The sequence below is a fragment of the Quercus lobata genome, chromosome 9 (assembly GCF_001633185.2).
Source record: "Quercus lobata isolate SW786 chromosome 9, ValleyOak3.0 Primary Assembly, whole genome shotgun sequence".
Classification (NCBI taxonomy): domain Eukaryota; kingdom Viridiplantae; phylum Streptophyta; class Magnoliopsida; order Fagales; family Fagaceae; genus Quercus; species Quercus lobata.
Window position 1 is genome coordinate 15,508,980 of NC_044912.1, and position 22,455 is coordinate 15,531,434.

General features: G+C 35.9%; 1 protein-coding gene across 1 annotated transcript; it reads left to right on the forward strand.

Annotated features, from left to right (window-relative positions):
• Positions 1–340: 340 nt before the first annotated feature.
• LOC115959172 (valine--tRNA ligase, mitochondrial 1-like) lies at positions 341–21,474 on the forward strand. Its single transcript, XM_031077485.1, has 19 exons — positions 341–411; positions 512–681; positions 774–846; positions 1,706–1,771; positions 1,864–1,947; positions 3,014–3,091; positions 3,235–3,318; positions 3,619–3,698; positions 10,112–10,169; positions 10,286–10,588; positions 10,667–10,837; positions 14,058–14,257; positions 14,620–15,022; positions 16,208–16,459; positions 16,547–17,047; positions 18,051–18,142; positions 19,542–19,641; positions 20,194–20,339; positions 21,012–21,474. Exons 2-19 carry the CDS (start codon positions 632–634, stop codon positions 21,181–21,183), a joined length of 2,913 nt encoding a protein of 970 aa, XP_030933345.1. The 5' UTR covers positions 341–411; positions 512–631; the 3' UTR covers positions 21,184–21,474.
• The last annotated feature ends 981 nt before the right edge of the window (positions 21,475–22,455 follow it).

Here is a 22,455-nt window from a genome sequence, read left to right on the forward strand (position 1 = left end):
GCCTTTAATTGTAAATGGGAGGTAGAGCTGAGACCTGGATTGAATCTTCTGCTCTGATACCATGATAAATTACCGATTCTCCCAAACGCTTAAGCCATTAGGAATTGATGAATTTAATCATTTAACTATATTTATAACACTTATTTTGTTAATTCTTTTTTGGATTGTCTTCTGTTTGTGTTTTCTTTACTTCAATTATTTTCTCTCCTAAAGAAGAACTTGATAGAAAGTAAATTTTCAGGAAAACATTGTATTCTATTCCTGAAAGTTATTTTCTAAGTTGGAATAACTCTTTTTTTTTTTTTTTTTTTGAATAAAATTACTGGTAAAATTGAATACATTATTTTCTGGCAGGCAAGGGAGAAAGAATTGAAAAAGCAAAAGGCTTTAGAGAAAGCTGCTAAACTGCAAGTAAGAAGGAAATTTTGTTTTTGTTTTTTTGTTGAGTGGATCATATATTTGTATGCCTTAGGATTGTGTATAATGATTAGTGTGTTCCATTTTGTTTAAGGCTCAACAAGCATCGAATACTCAAAAAAAGAGTGGAAAGAAAACGGTAAAGCGTGGTGGGGAGGAAGAGAATCCCGAGGAGTTTATTGACCCTCAAACGCCTTCCGGCGAGAAGAAAAGAATGTCTAGTCAAATGGCAAAGCAGTATAATCCTGCTGCAGTTGAGAAATCGTATGTGTTTTTTATTTTTTTATTTTATCTTTTCCTGTATGAAATTGATGATAATTGTTTTTCTATCTTTTCATCTATGCTTGCTGATCTAGGTGGTATGAATGGTGGGAGAAATCCGGGTTCTTTGTAGCAGATGCGAAGAGCTCCAAACCCTCATTTGTTATTGTGAGTTTATTTCTGGACTTCTTTAAAATTGTTTATGGAGTTATAAGGGCATTTTTCTTTGTTAGTGTTTTCTGTTTTCATGTCACAAAAAAAATTCTGAACAGAAAGATATAGTGACTTTGGTGCGAATTAGATTTTTTTTTAAAAAATAATTTGTGTATAATGGGTGGTTTTTAACATATCTAGAATGTTGAAGAGTGTGGTTAAATTTTTCTGAGAAGTGAGAGCAAAACTAATGATAAGGGCTTGTATATTTTTGGCAAGTGACTTGTTAGGCAGAATTGCCCCATAAAGCAGAAATTTCAGGAGCAGTGGCAATGGGTTTTTGGTGGCATTGGTGGTTCTGGTTGAGATGTAGGTTGAGGTTGTAAATTGGAGAGATTTTAATTTTGGTTTCTAAATTGGAGGGATTTGAATGGTAGAGATGAGAATAGACTCCAATATGGACGAGACTAAGGAGTAGTTCCTACAATTTGCTTTCTTCTTGTGTCTAACTAGAAATTTTGTTGGAAAGCAACCATCTCTTGTAAATTTTACTCGATTCATTGTCAATTAGTTTGTTAGTATGAGTTATGGCTGGTTAATTTTGCCCATACATTCTGGCCATTTGAGTTTTTGGTCTGGACTGTCTGTTTAACCCCTGTGCATTGATTATGTATGTATGTATGTATGTATATATGGACATACATGGCAGATGTTTGCAAGGTAGAACTTTAATCCTGAGAATTTAGCCTAGAATTCTCTAAGTAAACTGTGCAAATATAAATTAAATGTTTGAAGCATGCTGTGTAACATGTAAAGACAAATTGTTTTAAGTTGAATGCAAGTTTTGATAGAACTTGGTTCCTTTATTTTGCAGGTCTTGCCACCCCCAAACGTGACTGGTGCCCTCCATATAGGACATGCCCTTACTGCTGCTATAGAGGTCCTGTGGTTTCCTAAAATCTTATTTTTATGCTATACATCTTTCACATTCCTTGCTGTTTTTTAATATGAATTGGTATATACTGTATGCAGGATACAATTATTCGCTGGCGGAGAATGTCCGGATACAATACCTTGTGGGTTCCTGGGATGGACCATGCTGGGATTGCAACACAGGTTCTTCTTCCTTTTTCCTCTTAAACAAGTTGTTAGTAAATTAGACTTTTAAAAAAATTTGTATACTATTGACTGTGAGCATCTAGCTTTTTGCAGTCCTGTATTGCTCCATTACATGTAGCTTTGAGAATGTTTGTTATTGTTAAATTACCAGTTGTCCTAAAAGCTTAAACTATTAGGAAATGGTGAGTTTAATCACTTAAGCATAATTCAAACACTCCCCTCACTTGTGGGCCTAAACTTTCCCTTAATAAGTGGGGGCTCAAAAGTGGGAATTTAACATTTTAAATGGGAGGTAGAGTGAAAACAGGGATCGAAGTCAAGATCTCCTGCTTTCATATCATGTTAAATTACCGATTGTCCTAAAAGCTTTAGGAAATAGTGAGTTTAATCACTTAACCATAATTCTAACAATTGTATTTTTTGGGTTGGGGAGAGTGAGGTCGCATATTACTCAGTAGCATGCTGCTGTATGAATGCTCTCTGTGCATCCAACTTCCTGTGAAATGTTTGGGTGTTAAAGGTTCACTGGACGTGGGGATTGGTAGGAGCCACCTATTACTTGATGGCATAATGCACTCGGTAGGCTCTGTGTGCAACCAGCTTATTTATAAGATGTTCTACCAGCACTGACCCTCATACATGTGGTCACATTTTAATTGACTGGTTTCACCCCTCACCATTCAGCCCCAAAGAGACATCAGGATTGCTGATTTTGCTTATTTTTTCCCCTAAGCTACTGGTGCCTCTGCAGTCTGTGCCCAATAGTTTGCATAAATCAATCTGATATAGCTTTGGACTGAATTTGGGTCTTGGGAGAAGGACCAGTGAATGGGTCCTACCATATGACAATATGGCACTGTCATTCTTGAACTCTTTATATGTCATATACCTTTCAATAAGCATCTTTGCCTAATGGGCCATTTTCCAAGCTTGTATTACCCTTGCAACACATCCATACATATGCTTGGAAGGTGTTAATGAATTTGAATATTCTTTACAGTACAGGCTATTTGTCTTTCAATAGGTTAATCCAAGGTGTTTATGCTTTTACTTTATTTTTTAGGTGGTTGTGGAAAAGAAGATAATGCGTGAAAGAAACTTAACCAGGCATGATATTGGTCGAGAGAGATTTGTATCTGAAGTGAGTTCAAACACTAGCTAATATCAGCATCCTTCCCAAGGGGAAAAAATCAGCTCTGTTCAGGATTTTGATGTCCTCATGTTGCTTTTTCTACTTTCACCTATATATTTATATCCTGATATTTCCATATATTGTGTCTAAAGGTCTGGGATTGGAAAAACAGAAATGGGGGCACTATTTTACAACAGTTACGTCGTTTGGGTGCTTCTTTAGATTGGTCTCGTGAGGTAAGGGTTTAGTTTGATATAACTCATTTTTACGTTGTCTGTAGATAAGTATGTATCATAATATATAATATTAATAAATTATATGTTTGCCCATATTAATTGATTTGTAAAATGAATATTCATACAAATTAATCATGTGCCTGCAATCAGATTTGAACTGGTGGACATTCAGTCCTCTGCTATACCAGGCATTCTTGATGAGTTGCTTTTGTTTTTTTTCTATCAGATTCAGTCATGAATCACTTATTCTTTATTCTTCCCCACTCTCTGTGTGATATTGCTAAGTTTTCTTCTTTTTAGTGCTTCACAATGGATGAGCAAAGATCAAGAGCTGTGACAGAGGCTTTTGTTAGGCTTTACAAGGAGGGCCTTATATATAGGTATGCTTGACATCAGGAAAACTTATGTATTCTTTATCATGGTGGTTGTCCATGTGTGTGTGTGTGTGTGTGTGTATATATTTGAAATAGCTTTATTTATAATTTTTAAATATGTTCTGCCTCTGAATTAAGTTCTGTTGCTTCAATTGCTTCAAGTTCTCTCTTCAAAGTTTTGAGCTAAATTTGGATACAGATAGCCCAGTTGAAATTTATATTTACCAACAATGATATCAAAAGCTTCCTTTTTTTTTTTTTTTTTGATAAGTAATAAAAATTCATTGATATCAAAAAGAGAAAGGCACCCAAGTACACCGGGGGTATACAGGAGAGAACAAATCAAAAACGAACATTACAAAAATCAAGAAAATCCAAAATAGAAGAAAAATGATGCTTTCTTCACACAGAGAACCAATCAAGTAAGGTTCTAAAGAAAAGAAGCTTGAGATCAGGCATGGAACGCTCCTTGTCTTCAAAACACCTACTATTTCTCTCCTCCCAAATACACCACATCAAACAGTGAGGAACAACCATCCAAATATCTCCATTACGTTGGCGGCCAAAACGACCTTGCCAGCAAGCCAAAAGCCCAACAATAGAGAATGGCATAACCCAGCAAACTCCAAATAACCCAAAAACCATATCCCACAACTCCGAAGCAACCGGGCAATGAAGGAAAAGATGGTCAATAGTTTCACTATTACACTTGCACATATAACACCAATCCACAATGCAAACCTTTCTTTTCCTTAAGTTATCAATTGTTAGGCATTTCCCCAAGGCTGCGGTCCATACAAAGAAAGCTACTTTAGAGGGAATCTTCTGCTTCCAAATGCTTTTCCAAGGGAAAAACTGCTCACTATGGCCAACTAGAAGATGGTAATAAGCATTGACTGTGAACCCCTTACCCTTACAAGGCAGCCAACATCTCTTATCTTCCCCATTCCCCCTTACAGGAGTGCAATAAATGGAATTGATGAAGCTTTTGAAAGCTTCCAATTCATGATTATGCACCTCCCTACAAAACTGAAAATCCCAATGGAGGACTCCATTGGTGAACCTCATTAGATGCGCCACACTTGCCTCTTTGTTACAACAAATCCTATATAAATCAGGATAGTGGTCTGCGAGAGGAGAAGATCCACACCAAAGATCTAGCCAAAATTGCACTTTTGATCCATCTCCAATTTCATACATAATAAACCGAGATAAAGAGTGCCACCCCCTTCTAATATTTTTCCACAAACTAACTCCATAAGGACCAGAGAAAGAGCTAGAACACCAACCACCCCAATCACAACCATACTTCACCTCTATCACTTGACGCCATAGAGCATCCCTCTCTTGCCCAAATCTCCATAACCACTTCCCTTATAAAGCTACATTGAAGGTTCTCAGGTTCCTAATTCCCAACCCACCTGAAGAAAGCGGAGTACACACTGTAGACCAATTAACCAAATGAAATTTGGGCTCGCCTCCTAGGCCACCCCATAAAAAGTCCCGTTGAAGTCTAGCAATTCGGTTGGCCACAGAAGCGAGAATAGGGAATAAAGAAAGAAAATAAGTAGGGAGATTAGAGAGAGTGCTTTTAATTAAAGTGACTCTACCTCCCTTGGATAAGTATGATTTTTTCCAACTTGCTAATTTTCTTTCCATCTTCTCTAGAATAGGATTCCAAATAGACTTGTCCTTAAATTTTGCCCCCAAAGGAAGACCCAAATATTTCATTGGGAGAGACCCTTGCTTGCAACCTAAGATAGCCACCAAAAGATCCATGTTAAGAACTTCCCCCACAGCCACTAGTTCAGACTTATCCAAATTTACCTTCAGACCAGACACAGTCTCAAACCAAATGAGCACCATACGGAGAATCAGAATTTGATCAATATTAGCATCACAAAAAATCAGAGTATCATTAGCGAAAAGGAGATGGGAAACCATCAAAGATCTTCCAGAAGAAGCACCTACACTAAAACCTGACAAACGACCTTCATGGACAGCCTTATTCAACATTCTACCGATGGCTTCCATAACCAACACAAATAACAAGGGGGACAAAGGATCACCTTGCCGCAACCCCCCAGAACTTCCAAAAAACAGAACTTCCAAAAAACCCATGGGGAGTACCATTAATGAGGATAGAAAAACGAACGGTAGATAAACAAAAAGAAATCCATTGCCTCCACTTATTAGAAAAACCACAACGCTCAAGCAAGTTAGAAAGAAATCCCCAGTTCATGTTATCAAAGGCTTTTTCAATATCCAATTTACATAACAACCCTGGCTGACCAGACTTCAATCTACTATCAAGACATTCGTTAGCAATAAGAACGGAATCAAGAATCTGCCTATTTAGAATAAAGGCGTTGACATGATTCCTTTTTTTTTTTTTTTTTAACTCACCAAAAAGGATAAAATAAAATAAAAGTGGTCTTTTTATTGTATATCATGTGTCAAAAATATTAAATATGCTAAATTTACTTTGAGGGATTTATACATGTCATTGTCTAAATGATTGATTGCTTTCTAGCATATAAGGTGGTGTTTATTTTCTCAAGTTAATAATTTTGAATTTTGCTAGCATCCATATTATAATATATGGTATTTGGTCAGACAAAGTCAGGCATGGCTTGTATCAAACGCTACTTGCAGAACACTAACTATAAAAAATTTTATGTTATAAATTGTTCATTTCTGTTTGTGCCATATGTCATACTAGGTTTGTAAGACATGGTTCTGAAATTAGTGTTATTTGATTGGGCACTGGTTTGTATTTTGTGTACTCAAGTCTGCTAATTTCTTTGAATAACTTTGACTTTTAGTTGTCCTGCTGTATATGCCCTTACCTATAGTTTGATTAGTCCCATTTTTGTTCACTAGTTACATGGTTTTAAAAAAAAGATAAGACTGAATGGTTACATCGGGTTAATTGCAAACTGGCCACCAGTCCTGTTTTAAAAACCCTCAAAATTGGAAAAACAAATTTTTTTTTTGATAGGTAATGGAAAATTTTATTAAGAAAAACTAGCTAGCCTGAGTACGTTGGGGATGTACTATGGGGTTAAAAAATCAAGAACCAAAATTACAATGATCATGTAAAACAGAAAGGGAAAAACAAGAAAACGTGATAGAGCCACACTCCATACAAGGAGAGTGTAAGAAAAATGACTTAATCTCTAGCAAGGGCTGCTCACAGCCCTCAAAGCATCTTGCATTTCTTTCACTCCAAATATACCACATCAAGCAATGCTGCACAAGTCTCCAAAAAGTGTCTCCTGAATTTACCTTGCCAAGACTAACAACTCAATTACCTTCCGTGGCATAACCCAATGAAGACCAAACAAGCAAAACACCAAAGACCACAACTCAAATGCTATGGGGGCAATGAAGCAGTAGATGGTCCACGAACTCCCCGCACCTCTTACACATGTAACACCAATCAGGAACAATAAGATGCCTTTTGTGAAGGTTATCAGTTGTAAGAATCTTATCTAAAGAAGTTGACCATGAAAAGAAAGCCACCCTTGGAGGAACCTTCGATTGCCATACCAACCTCCAAGGGAAGGAAAGAGTAGGAGGGTAGAAAGAAAGATACCAATGTCCATAAACCGATCAAAAGAATCTTCCTCCCAATCCTGCGGTGAACGACGAAATTGAAAATTCCAATGAATCCTCCCACTGGACCAACACATAACCTCCGCCATTGAAGAGTCCCTTACTAAGACATTAAGGTTCTAGAAAAGCCTCTTTGAGGGTAATATCCCCACACCACACATGCTTCCAAGACTTCACTTTAGTACCATCACCCACATTATACCGTAGGAGTTTAGAGAAGTTCAATCAACCACTTCTAATAAACCTCCAAAGGCTAATGCCATACGCACTTTTCACCTTTTTTGTGCACCAACCACCCCAAACATTTCCATATTTCGCCTCTATTACCCTCCTCCATAATGCATTTGTCTCTAAACCATGCCTCCACAACCACTTGCTCTACAGGACAGAGTTAAAACTTCTCAAACGTCTTATACCTAGCCCCCCACTTGCATTGCCTGACAAACCTTAGCCCATTTCACTAGGTGTACTTTAGAATCACCACTAATTCCACTCCACAGAAAATCTTTGTGTATTTTCTCTATACGATTAGCAACCTTCCTAGGTAAAGGAAGAATGGAAAATAAATATATAGGTAAGGAGGAGAGGGTACTTTTGATAAGTGTTACTTTACCCCCCTTAGATAAATAAAGTCTCTTCCAACCTGCTAGTCTTCGCTCCATCTTCTCTAAAATAGGATTCCAAATTGACAACTCCTTAAATTTAGCGCCCAAAGGAAGACCCAAATATTTCAAAGGAAGGGAAGAATGCCTACAACCCAACAGCCCCACCAACACATCTAGGTTATGTACCACACCAACTGGTACCAACTTTTATTTCTCCAAATTAATTCTTAAACCTAAAACCTCCTTAAATCTAGTCAGAACCTCCCTCAAAGTAACTAATTGATTAGGGTCAGCATCGCAAGAAATATGAGTGTCATCTACAAATAAAATATGAGACACCATAATCAAAGTATTAGGTGTAGAACTTACAGAAAGAGCCCGAAAATTGTCCAGCAGCTGCAACCACATCCAACAAATGGCTCAAAGCCTTTATGAAAACATCAAAGAGCAATGGAGATATAGGATCCCCTTGCCTAATCCCCCTAGAGCTTCCAAAAAATCTGAAGGACTCCCATTAATCAAAATGGAAAATTTAACAGTAGAAATGATAATCCATTCTCCACTTTTCTGCAAACCCACAACGCTGCATCATATACATTAGAAAACCCTAATTCACATGATCTTTTTTTGATAAGTAAAAAGAGTATTATTAATCAAATTGATAAACAGAAGAAAGCAAATACAGGGTGTTCATGATGGTGAACACAAGGAAATGCAACAAACAAACAAACAGCAACAAACAACAAGAAAAAACTTAAAGTGCAATACTAAGAGAAGAAATAAACTCCAAAATAGTGGAACAATCCGAGAAGCCCCAACACCTAGACCAATCAAATAAAGTCTTTTGGCATAGAGCTTGTAATTGAACCAAGGATTTCTCGATATCTTCAAAAGAGCGCCGATTTCTTTCCGTTCAAACAATCCACATCAAACAGCCAAGAACCATATTCTAAATGTTTGAATTAAATTTTCCCAGCCAAAAGCTCCAACAATACACCATGCTTTCCACAGAGCCTAGCATGACCCATTGAGTCCCAAAGATCTGAAACATATAAACCCACAGAGAGTGAGCTATAGGACAGTGGAGGAGAAGATGATCCACAGTTTCCTCATTCCGATGACACATACAACATCGATTCACCAAAATGCGCCCCCTAAGCATAAGATTATCCAATGTAAGGATCTGCCATGAGCCGCTGTCCACACAAAAAAAGCCAACCTCTTAGGGATCCTAGCTTTCCAAACACCCTAATTCACATGATCATATGCCTTCTCCACATCCAACTTACACAACACCCTTGGAATCCCTGTCTTCAATCTACTATCAATACACTCAAGAATGTTCGAACCATGGTCAAAAAAACTATTTCATTAAACAGTTCAAGGCTTTATTGGTCAAATCTGGTTTTCTTTTTTTGGATTTTTTTGCTCAAAATGGCTGCTGATAACCTAAAGTTTAATTTCGTTAGCCGGTTGTATAGAGCCATTGATCTTGTTTGTCGGACTTGGAAAACCTTTTTCGTTTATTGCTGTTGATCTTGTTCCAAATGATGAATGTGGATCCATTTGGCTATGACTAACGACTAGATCTCAGATAGCCTTTTGTGGTCACCTTGTGTTTTGCTCCACTGGCAGAGACATTTTCTTAAAATTGTTCTTTTTTTGTGTGTGTGATTGGAGAGGAATAAGAGGATAAAAAAAATAGAGGGATTTTGTTTGTTTGTTTAATATTCCTCAGTCTGTTTGGTTTTGATGAGGCATTCATTTATCATTACGCCTAAAGTATCCCTAAGATTTTTCCTTAATTTGAGATGATGTGCAAATTTGTTCAAATATTTCAAAATGATGAGAAAACATCTACCTGATCTCTATCATGCATTGTGGAAAATATCATCTTATCTATAATTAAGATATATTTGAACCTCTCTAGATATTTTCATGGTCAAGAATGCTAATTTTAACAAATTTATTATATTTATTATCATATTAATTAGCTATCAAATCAATAATTATGTCATCACGGTTCAATCCCTCAGTTGAATCTCGGTTTGACCTTTGGTCGAACCCTGGTCTAACCTCAAAACCATGAACCTCTTCTGTTCTAGTTCTTTTGACGGTTTGGTTTTCAGAACATTGACTTGTATGCTATTTGTCTGCTGTTTTGATAAGTTATTATATTACATTATCTTTTTGCAGAGATTTACGTCTTGTGAATTGGGATTGTGTGTTACGGACTGCTATATCTGATATTGAGGCAAGTCGTGTCCTCTTAAAAGGCAATCTTTATAATGAACTTTTTTAGATTTTTTTTTTTATTAAAAAAGAGTCTTTCATGGATTCTAAATTTATTGAAGTTGTTTGTTCATGTAGGTAGACCATATTGAAATCAAAGAAAGGACTCCACTAAAGGTTCCAGGATATGAGAAACTTGTGGAATTTGGCGTTTTAACTTCATTTGCTTACCCTTTGGAAGGGGATCTTGGTGAGATTGTTGTAGCTACTACTAGGGTGGAGACTATGCTTGGAGATACTGCTATTGCTATACATCCTGATGATCCAAGGTACAAACATCTTCATGGAAAATTTGCCATTCATCCCTTCAATGGAAGAAAGCTCCCTATAGTTTGTGATGCGATTCTTGTTGATCCAAAGTTTGGGACAGGTGCTGTTAAGGTAAAGTTATTAAAATTTCACTTTTGAAGTTTATGTTTCCAGGATGTAAGAACTCATAATCCATACATGATCCTGCAGATTACCCCGGCTCATGACCCGAATGATTTTGAGGTTGGAAAGCGTCATAATCTTGAGTTCATCAACATTTTTACGGATGATGGGAAAATAAACACCGATGGTGGCCCAGAGTTTGCCGGTATGCCACGATTTAACGCTCGAGAGGCAGTTACTGAAGCATTGCAAAAGAAGGTATTGGTGCTACAATACTGTTTATATAAGTTTATTCTCAAGTAATTGTGGCTATTCTACCAAAAAAACTGAGGCTATAAAAAATTATACTATAGATATAACATTTTTTATTAGTCACATTATTAAACTATAGGAGAGAGTGATTGAATATGGGTTAGGACATGAAATTTAACATTAATATCAGAGAATCAATGTGGTTTTATGCTAGAGAGATCTACTATGGAAGTTATTTTCACACTTAGATGTCTAATGGAAAAATATAGAGAAAATTTTAAAGATCTCCATGTGGTTTTTATTGACTTAGAGAAAGCGTATGATAGAATACTTAGAGAGGTTTTGTTGTGGGTTTTAGAAAAGGCAGGAGTTCTTGTATAGTGTATTAAGCAAATTATAAATATGTATGATAGAGCTGAGTTTCCTATCATTATAAGTTTGCATCAAGGATTAGCATTAAATTCATATCTCTTTGCATTATTGATAGATGAACTTACTAGGTTGATTCGAGATGAAGTCCCCTTAGTGTATGATTTTTGTAGATGATATAGTTTTAGTTGATAAAACTAACAATGGAGCTAATCTCAAGTTATAAATTTGGAGAGTTTCTTTAGAGCTTAAATCTTTTGGCTATGACTAAAATGGAGTAAATGGAATGTAAAGTAAATCAGCTACTGGAAGCTATGGGATGCCAAACTCACTATTGATGGTCAATAGATTTTATAGACCTTTCAATATCTTGGATCAATAATATATAAGTATGGAGAGATTGAAAAAATATCGAGTATTGTGTGATCATAGAATACCTATTAAGTTAAAGGAGAAAATTTTATGACTGTTATAAGATCAACTATGCTCTAGGGTACTAAATGTTGGGATGTTAAGAAGCACACGTCCATAAAACGAGTGTCATTGAAATGAGAATATTAAGACAGATAAGTGGAAATATAAGTAAAAATAGGATTCGAGATGTGGAAGTCCCCTTAAAGATTTAGATGGTTTGGTCATGTGTAGAAGAGAGTGATTGATGCACCAATGAAAAGTGAGTTGATTTTCATTGAGGAAAAAAAAGGTAGAGGAAGACCTCAAATAGCATTGGAGAAGTAAAAAAGTACATGTCAATTAAGGAAGTAAGGTTTGATTGTTGTATTGGTGAAAGTCTGAGGTTATATATGCTTATTTTAGTGAGGGGTAATTGATAAAGTGGGCTTCTTGTTTCATGGGACGAATTTACATTAGTTGCATCTGAATAATTTTTTAGTTTTCACTGCAATACTGCTGACTGGCCTAAATAAAGCAAATTTCATCCTACCTCCAAAGAAAAAACAAATATTATCCTTGTTTAGATCCAGCAGTGAAAATTTGTCATATTATCTTTCTTTTCAAGCTGTGTAAAAAATAAAAGACCAAAAAAGTTATCTTTATGTATTTATTCCAAAATGTTTCCATTAATTTTCTGTAGTTACAGATATCTTTTTTTGGGGGGTATGAGCTTGTGTGAGCTTTAGTTTTTGCTCTCACCATTCCTTGCCTTGGGTTTCACTACCATATATCTCATAAGAAGGCAGCATTCCTGTGCTTGGTTGGGTGTGGAGAAAATATTAGGTGGGGGTTTTTCTTGGTTTTTAGGACATTCAGCTTTGTTGGGTGGGTGGAAAAATTATTAGTAGGGGCAGGGATTTTTTTTTTTTTTTTAGGGTGAAGTGGTTTGTGTTTGTCAACAAACTTTGTTTGAATTACTGGTTCAACTGAAGCATTTGACAATGTCAACATGAATTATTGATTCTCCAGAAGCTTTTTCAGTTCCATTGCGGTTCACATTGGAAAGAGAAATAGTAAGAGAGTGGATTTACAATGGTCTTTTGTTTTCAGGACAGGCTTCTACATGAATTTTGGTTCTGCAAAAGTGTTTATTTGGCTGTAAGAGGATTTTTATAAGGTATCTTTTGTTCTTGGGGTGGCTTTTAGACAACTTTTGGTTCTGGAAAGGATTCTTTGGCTGCAATATGTTCTGCTAGGCGACCATCCTAGTTGTCCTGTGGTGGGAGGGATGGGTTTTCTTGTGTCATTCTGGATAGCACTAATAGGAATTATTGGCTCTACTGGAGTTCTAATAAGGGAGCATCCTGGTGTTTTGTGGAAGGACCAAAGGAGGGGACCATCCTAGGAGTTATCTAGAATGTTAATTGTTCTGTGTATTACATTATATTTATTCTCTATTCAAAATTTTGTTTGACCACTTCATGTGACACTGCAAGTTTATGTTCTATGTATTCTTTTTATGTTACTCGTAGACCTTCCAGAAAAAGAAAGGTAAAGGCCACACAAGTTTATTTCACCTATATAGACCAATGGCATTAATACTGTACCATACCAGCCGTTATTTATCCTACCAGTTCACCAACCAGTATAGAAATACCTCAAAATTGTACCAGTCTAGATGCCGGATGTTACCAAGCATATTGGGAAATACCGGCTATTTCAGTCAATAAATTGAAACCGGCTGATCGTGATGTCTTCCTCAGCTCCTCTTTGTCTTCTTCTGCCAGCTCTATGATGCTCAGTCCCTCGAATTCCTCAGATTCCTTAAAATACTTCTGTTTCACACAGATCCTAGCTCTATCTTAAAGTTCTTCCTCTGTCCCTCTTCATTCCAAAGGCACTGTAATTTTCTTCTTTCTTTTTCCGTCTCTCTCTCTTTTCTTGGTTGCTTCTCAAGTACTAAAATTGTACTCTCTTATAATACAAAAGCTATAATGAGTGGGCTGACAAACATTGGTTGTTTGTCTGCCCAACCACAAGTCTCTAATAGATTCTTTTCTAGCACGCACGTGATATCTCTGTTACAAATTAAGTACAAATTTTAAATTTAAAGCCTTTTTTTTTCCTGGTTTTTCTATTAGACATAGATAAATATTTCCATTTTTATTGGGCTATTATGTTGGGCTTGCATTGAGATATGGGTTGATTTACAATTTTATTCTATTTATAAATTTAAAAAATATATGTACACATTTTAGCTGTAATCCCAAAAAAGTACACCGGTACTTATTGGTTTTGAAATATTCCATTCTATTGAACAAACCGAAACGGCTTCCAGTATTGTATTTACTCCCTCGGTATAGACACTGTTCAACATTATTTCATAACATTTGTTCTATATTTATGTATTCTGCATGTGTCATTACTGTTTATCAACTCAATGTTGTTTATTCCTTGCATTTAGGGACTTTATAGAGGTGCTAAAGATAATGAGATGCGTCTTGGCATATGTTCAAGAACCAATGATGTTGTGGAGCCACTTATAAAGCCTCAGTGGTATGTTAATTGCAGTAGTATGGCAAAGCAAGGTCTTGATGCTGTTGTGGATGAAGAAAACAAGAAGATTGAGATCATCCCGAAACAGTATTCTGCCGACTGGAAGAGGTGGTCTTATATATCTCTTTACCTTGCGTTATAAAATTCTAATGTTCACATCATTAGGAGTAGATACATATTGAAAAGAAGTGCAGAATACCAGATTATTGTCCCACCTGATGCAACTTACTTTCTTAAGATTGTTCTGACAGTATAGTCGAAACTGTTTTAAGAATGTAATTTTGGAAACAATCCATAGAATCTTCAGTGAATTTTTTCTGAAAAAAGAGTTATTTTGGAATTTCCTTGGTGGGTTTTAGTGTTCCAGGCATGCTCCATCTATGTTGCTTGTTAGCATATTTATTTTGATATGTTATTCTATGCAAAAAAAATAAAAATAAAAATGACTATTTGGGTCTTAAACATCACAGATGGCTTGAAAACATTCGTGATTGGTGTGTCTCGAGGCAACTTTGGTGGGGTCACCGTGTCCCTGCATGGTATGTCACGCTGGAGGATGATGAGCGGAAGGAGCTTGGTGCTTACAATGACCACTGGGTGGTTGCAAGAAATGAGGACGAGGCTCAGGTGGAGGCTAGCCAAATATATAATGGGAAGAAGTTTCATTTAAGTCAAGATCCTGACGTGCTTGATACATGGTTTTCTTCTGGTCTATTTCCGTTAACTGTTTTGGGCTGGCCTGATGATACAGAAGATCTAAAGGCATTTTATCCGACTTCAGTGTTGGAAACTGGCCATGATATTCTCTTTTTCTGGGTTGCTCGCATGGTAATGCTGGGAATGAAGTTGGGTGGTGATGTACCTTTTAGAAAGGTAACTTGACCTTGACCTGTTATATCTTTAGAACCGTGTTATAATTTTCTTTGTTCTAAGTTGCATAATACACAGCCTATAACATGACATTTGACTAAAGATTAATATAATATTATAAGAAAAATATTTGATAACTACATAATGTTATATATGTCTGACATTCCAACCTTACTCAAAGTAAATATGACAATACTTAAGGTTCAGGATCTATTCAGATGGCAATTGCTCCTTTGCTCTAGCTCAAGTTGGACCTCCCCAGAAGAATTGGGTGGAGGCAGAGCCACAGAGGTTGTGGTTTCAACAGATACAATGTGATGTGTAAATTACCAATAAAAAGAGAGGTATCTGTATGTTCAGATGGAGGATGAATGTTTCTTGTCAATATTGAGCAGCAAGGGATATAGATCCGTAAGATCTGACCTAGGGCACTATTTGTCTTCTGAAATGATGGCAGTGAAACCAGAAAGGTCCTTATGGTCTTTCACACCATCAATAAAATGCATACTTGAATTTGTGCAAGGCTCTTTTATGTTAGCCACTGGGAAACTTCTCAGATACATTGTGGTTTGTTTATTTTCCATGACACCAGAAACATTTGGGAGCTACATCATCAGATGATTGTAGAACAAACAAAGAACCTCTTTCCCCCTGAGTTTTCAGTTTATAACTCAAAAAATGGGGCCTAAATGTTTCTACTCTTTTATATCGTATCAGTAGCAGGGTTGAGGGTTACTGTAAGGGAGAACAATGCTTTTGCCCAATTTCAGTCTGGTGGCCGTAACATATTTATTTGATATATATGGTTGTGCCACAAGTACCAGTAAAAGCAAATTTCAGATGTGTATACATGCATGCATGTATATATGCCAATCCTCTTTGGATCAATGTCATCTCCTTCTGTGAACAATAGCCGCAGGGTGAGTTCATTAGTTCAATCCCATACGGATGCATAAGTTGTATTATTTCAACAACAACAATAAAGCCTTAGTCCAAATGGGGTTGGCTATGGATTCTCAATAGACCAATAGGATCAACTATGCATAAGTTATTTATTTATTAAAAAAAATGCATTGAGTATGTTTGGAAATTATTATTATTTTCTATATAGTGTACATTTTCCTGTGCAAATCTATTATATTAATTGAGGTGACGCGATCTGATTGAAGAACCTTAAACTCTATGCAGGTTTATTTGCATCCCATGATTCGTGATGCACATGGGCGCAAGATGTCTAAGTCCTTGGGGAATGTCATCGATCCGCTTGAAGTAATAAATGGGATATCCTTGGAAGGTCTTCAGAAGAGGCTAGAGGAGGGTAACTTAGATCCCAAGGAACTAACTGTTGCTAAAGAAGGACAGGTGAAAGACTTTCCTAGTGGTATTTCTGAATGTGGTGCTGATGCTCTCCGCTTTGCACTTATTTCTTACACAGCTCAGGTTCATTTCTTTACCCATCTTTCTTTCACTCATTTGGCTGTTTCCTTTAATGGATTCACTGATATCTGTAATCATTTTGTCTTCCAGTCTGATAAAATAAATCTGGATATCCTAAGGGTGGTTGGGTATCGCCAGTGGTGTAATAAATTGTGGAATGCTGTACGATTTGCTATGAGCAGGCTTGGGGATGATTATGTTCCGCCCACAAATGTAAATCCGGATGACTTGCCATTTAGCTGTCGATGGATACTCTCAGTATTAAACAAAGCCATATCCAAAACTATTACGGCTTTGGAGTCATATGAATTCTCAGATGCAGCAAGTACTGTGTATTCATGGTGGCAATACCAACTGTGTGATGTTTTTATTGAAGCAATTAAGCCTTTCTTTGCTGGGAGTGATCCAAAGTTTGAGTCTGAGAGAAGTTTTGCTCAAGACACACTTTGGTTATGTCTTGACAATGGGTTAAGATTGCTTCATCCTTTTATGCCATATGTTACGGAAGAATTATGGCAGCGCCTTCCTTCATCAAAGGACCGTACAACTATAGAATCAATTATGATATGCAAGTACCCATCAATTGTAGAGGTAAGTTTAGTTTTCTAAATTGGAAGAGAAAGTGTAATGCACTAATAAGCTAACATTATTTATCTCTAACTACCCAATTGTAGAGGTCATGTAATTGTTTATTTTGAAAGTGAAAATTAAGGCTCAGATAAGGTGAATCATTGGATGGCTCCTCCTCCCTATGTAAGAGTAAGGTGGGGGATGCAACTGTGGGATCATACCAATCAAAAAATAACAAACAAAAGAAAGAGACAGTTATGGAACAGATAAGGTAGAACCGTCAAGGTGCCTCGTAGTGGTTGGAGGCTTGGGATGAGCTGTAGACTCAGACATACTGGGTTTGATCCCCTAGTTCCCTTGGATTACTTGATACACGGTTCTGTTGGGTGCAGTCGTGTATTTGTGTTTCTAGGAGTGGGCCTAAATGGCCTTACCTTGGTGAGGTTCCAGATAAGGTAGACCAGAAGTAGTCAGTTAGCTAAATTTAATAACTTTCAAGCATAATTTAGACATGTAATATTATTCATGGTAATGAAGGTTTTTTCCTCTCACTACATATACTTTCTTTTATAGTTCACTTTTTGATTCAAATAGTGTCCTCAAGGATTTGGTGAAAAATTGATTTGCATGTTTTGCCACAAATCATGACTTCTGGTTTATTGTTCCCACCATCTCATATTGTTGGTCCTATTTAGAAAATTCGACTTTTTAAAGAGACATTATTTAGCAGTGTCTTATTAAAAATTATAAATTTCCAAAACTGCCCTCCTTAATATAAACTCAAATAAAGCCAAATGAAAAATTGGTCAAATAAAATAAAGGGTCAGTTATGTAAGTTATAAAATTGTGATTATTAATTTCTAAAGTGGATTGAATTTTAGGATATCTTAAATGGAGTAGAGGACCAAAAATATTGAATGGAGGGGAAGTATATACTGCATAGCTGTTTGAAAAGGATATGGTGGTAACTATTTGATTTAATAATTTGTATTATCACTGTTTGATGATCTTCATGCTATCTCAGGGCTGGACAAATGAAACAGTGGAATATGAGATGGATCTTGTAGATACTGCAGTGAAATCTCTCAGGTCACTTGCAAATGAAAGACGTGAAAGGTACATGGAATCAATCTTAAAAAAAAACTCCTCTTCATTTGTTTTTTTGGATCAGCTTTTGTTTGTTCTCTCACTCCTTTTTTTATTTTTATAAAAAGAAAAGAAAAGTGGCTGGGACATTATTTTTTTGCCTAACCATGTAAGAACTTACACTTTTGGCTTTGGTTAGCAAAACTTTAATTCCCAACCCAAGAAAAAAGGTATAATACTAATTGAAGGAGTCTGAGATATGATTTGCTAAGAGTACGCAAATGGAAAAGCCTTAGATGGAATTAAAGCCTAGAACTGAAAAGGTCAAAGAGGATCCCATTTAGGACAACGAACTAAAAGTTTAAAAAGGATGATCTTGGAAACATTATTTCTATCATATGGATAGGGGTCTTCACAACCTCCAAAACTCTTACATTGCTGTCCTGGCTGTTAGCATTTATAGGTTCTCTTCCTTGCATTGTTTGTCTTGGTTGTTTTCTGAGGGTTCTCAATGTTCTATGATTCCTGCTTTGTGGAATTCCAAAAGATAGTTATTTGGGTCTTTATTTATGGAATTATTGGTATGTATGTATGTTTCTAAAAGCCAAAGGCACAAATGAAATTAATTCTTCATTTTATGATTCCTGATGCCTTTGCCCAGTTTCTTTCATGTTTTTATTTGAAGTCATAAATAACTAAAGAAAATAATTAAAATTTATAAAATTTTTCCAACTTTTTATATTGCAAATGGAACTTTGTAGGAATGAGGATCTAATGTGAATTGTGGGATCGGATGCAATGATTAAATCAATATCTCATGAGGAAAAAAATGAGTGGAGAAAAGAAGAAAAGTTCTCTTTTTTTCTTCTTCTTAGTAAACGAGGGAAGTGATGGAAAAAGTAATCGAGGGACATTGCCAAGGCTCTAGGCACTTCTGCCTAGTTCTTAACCCTTGTATCTGTCTTGATATAATTTCCATTAAATCCTAACTCATATGAGATAAATTTCTTACTTATGAAACTGCCAATGAGCAGTAACTCAAATGGTTTTTCCTCTCGTACAAGGGGAGAGGAAGGTGAAGTGGGTTTGAGCCTTCTAGGTGGGTTCAAAACTCATCAACCGCATAATGTACAATAAAATAATAGAAAATTCATACTAATGAAACTGAGTTATGGTGAAATTCAAATTTTCCTTTCCCATTTTTCTGAGCAAATAGAGTGCGCGCAATTTTAAATCTGTGCAAGTTTATGTTAAATTTATTTGAATTTGTCGCCAATGAGCTTTAGCTCAACTGGCACCTCTTCAGTTTGTAAGTGCTAGCTGTGCGTGTCACTTGACCATTAAAATACATATTTAACCAAATTTGTCTTAATGAAAATGTTAACATTACAAGATTGCCTAATACTGGCTATGATTCTTCTGTCATCAGGCGACCAGCTTTTGTGCTTTGCAGAAATGAGGCATTTGCAGAGATTATTGACAGCCATCAACGTGAAATTGTTACTCTTGCCAATTTATCAACTTTGACGGTATGTCGCAAATGCTGCTCTTAAAGTGGCTCTATTATTTTCATGTTTGAGACATCACTTATCAAAAAAGGATACACACACACACACATTTCAGACATGCTTTATGCTTCATTATTTACCAAACGTCTACATATTGAAGTTCTCGACAATCAAGTATATGTCTGTTCACATGCGCACACACAAATATATATATGCTAGCAAAGCTGTTTGATATACCTTGGTGACATTTTTTTTCTTTAAAAATTTATCCATTTTTAATATAGTTTTTTAAAGTCTTGAAGTACCCATACCATGCCAAAATCTTGAGTGCTCTTTTATAAATTGGTTTTCATTTTTTTCAGAATTGAAAAAAAATACACAATTTTTTTTATATATTAATTTTGGCTAGAGCAAGTGAAGCTAATATCTAAAATTTAATGTTTCTTCTGTGCCAATGTTGACCACTGTGCTGGGTGATTTATCAATTCTTGCTTTTGAATGGAGGCCAATGTTGCGTATTGCTAGTTCATTTCATCTGATTAAAATACCTACTGTGAAATAAACATTATACAGGTAATTGGTGAGAATGATGCTACTCCAGTTGGATGTGCAGTATCTGTTGTAAATGAAAACCTTTCTGTTTATCTTGAGCTTCGAGGAACTCTTTCTCCAGAGGCAGAACTTGAAAAGATAAGGAAAAAAGTGGATGAGATTCAAAAGTAAGATTCTGGTGGAAATTGCTTTGATTTCTCTCTCTCTCTCTCTCTCTCTCTCTCTATAAATTACCGATGGATTTTAAGTGGCACTTCAATTAATAACTAGAAAAACTATAAGAAATGGTGTAAATGGGAATGATGTTGGGAAAGGCTTTGTTGTTGTTGTGTTTAGTGTCATAGAAAGGCAAATTCTACGTTCTTCAGTCCCCAAAAGCAAAAAAGGAGGCAAAATTCATTGGCTTATGTATATATTGTGTATGAGTGACTCATTAATTTTGTATTGCTGTTGAGCAAACTTATTTATAGGTATCTACCAAACTGAATATGTATTACCTCTGATCAAGGCACATACCTATTACAATAGATTTTGGATTTTAAACCTTTTAATTAGATTTAACTGAAATGTTAAACCTGAAAAGACATTATACTAATTTTCCATTGGTTTTTATGATTAAGATTATGCAATGAAGTCCTGGAATGCTAGAATAGAAGGGCTATACCTTAAAAATGAAAAGGCTTAATGGTAACTATGATACTGTGTTTTATGGCCAGGCACAGAAAGATCATATCAGCATCAATTGTTCTTATTCGATTCTTAAATATTTCAATATTTTTATTCTTATACACAGCACTGTATGTTGCATCCCGCTGATGGTTAAGTTTTTTATTTTTCAGGCAACATGACAAGCTGTCCAAGGTCACAAGCGCTACTGGCTACAAAGAGAAGGTTCCTGAACACATCCAGCAGGAGAATGTTGCGAAGCTAGCCTCGCTCATGCAGGAGATTTTGTCTCTTGAAGAAGCCCGCCAACATATTGAAGCTCAAGCCAACAACAATCACGATTAACTGTATTATTTGTTGGCATTTTTGGTCTCTGCAACCTCAGAGTGCCCCTCCCTTTTTTGGTCAAAAAAAGGAAATACAGTTAATTTAATTAAAAGAAGAAATTATCAGGTCCAAAAGACTGTATTTTTGTACATTTGATACCACCAGCCTTGTTACCATATTAAAATGTGTCATTATTTTTAATGTTTTGTTTATAAAATCTTTTATTAGTCAAGAAGAATGATGTTGAATGAAACTACTGAGATTTTACCTAACTCCATGAAATGAAGCACGCCTGACGTTGCTGGTTTTTCCTCTATAGAATCTTTGAATTTATTACTAGATAGGAAGAATGATGTTGACTCAAACGGCTAGTTATGATTGTTTAATGGAATTGATTTTAATGAAATTAAAAATTTGAGCTGAAGGTGACCCAAATGCCCATCTCGTTGAAGTGGTTTTCACTTTTCGTCACCAGGAAAGCATGGAGCACCCTCATGTCATAAGCGTGGCTTTCTGCCCCTCCCACTAAATAAAGAAAGTAATAAATAAAGAAATTTGTGAATTCTTTGCGTTGAATATTGTTTTAGTTTTACCGGTTTACTTCAACCTCGTACCATTTGAAATTATCATCATATATAATATTTAGTAATTTATAAAGTATGTTATTACTTTATTAAGCCAAGTGATTATTGTCATGTATATTATTTGACTAATGCTGGTACCACAACTCGCCCACGAGTTGTGATTAGTAGACACCCTCCGCCAATCACGCCACATATGCAAGTTGCAACACCAGCAGCATATCTCATATTATTTAGTAGTAATTAACAAAGTATGTTATTACTTTATTAGGTCAAATGTGTGTGTGTGAGAGATTTATTATAAATAAACAGCTATATTGTGGATATTTATAAATAAAGAAGGTTCGGTGAAATTGCATTCCCAAGTCCCAACACTTGTCCACCTGCATTGCCTTTTTTAATAATATACTGTATAACATTTCAAACCAATGCCTTTTTTTTATTTCCAAGGTGGAGTTTGGAATTTGGATAGAGTTTTCGATCTTGCGTGCGTTGTTTTTCTGTGGATTCTGTGTAGTATTATTTATGGAACTGTAAGTGCTTTTTTTCCATAAATATAATTTTAAAATTAGTCGTAAGGTACTTTATACCTTTAAAAATTATTTTATTACAATATAAAATACAATATAAAATACTTTTCAGCCCTAGCTTATCCAAACAGACAAAGTCTCAGTCATCAAACTTTTTAGCTGTTTTAAAGTTCCAGAGC

Excerpts from the sequence above, each read along its gene's own strand:
- LOC115959172 (XM_031077485.1), top strand. The coding sequence starts at position 632 with ATGTCTAGTCAAATGGCAAAGCAGTATAATCCTGCTGCAGTTGAGAAA. Across the intron at positions 18,143-19,541 it reads GCAAATGAAAGACGTGAAAG|GCGACCAGCTTTTGTGCTTT; the intron begins GTACATGGAATC and ends TTCTGTCATCAG. Across the intron at positions 20,340-21,011 it reads AAAGTGGATGAGATTCAAAA|GCAACATGACAAGCTGTCCA; the intron begins GTAAGATTCTGG and ends TTTATTTTTCAG.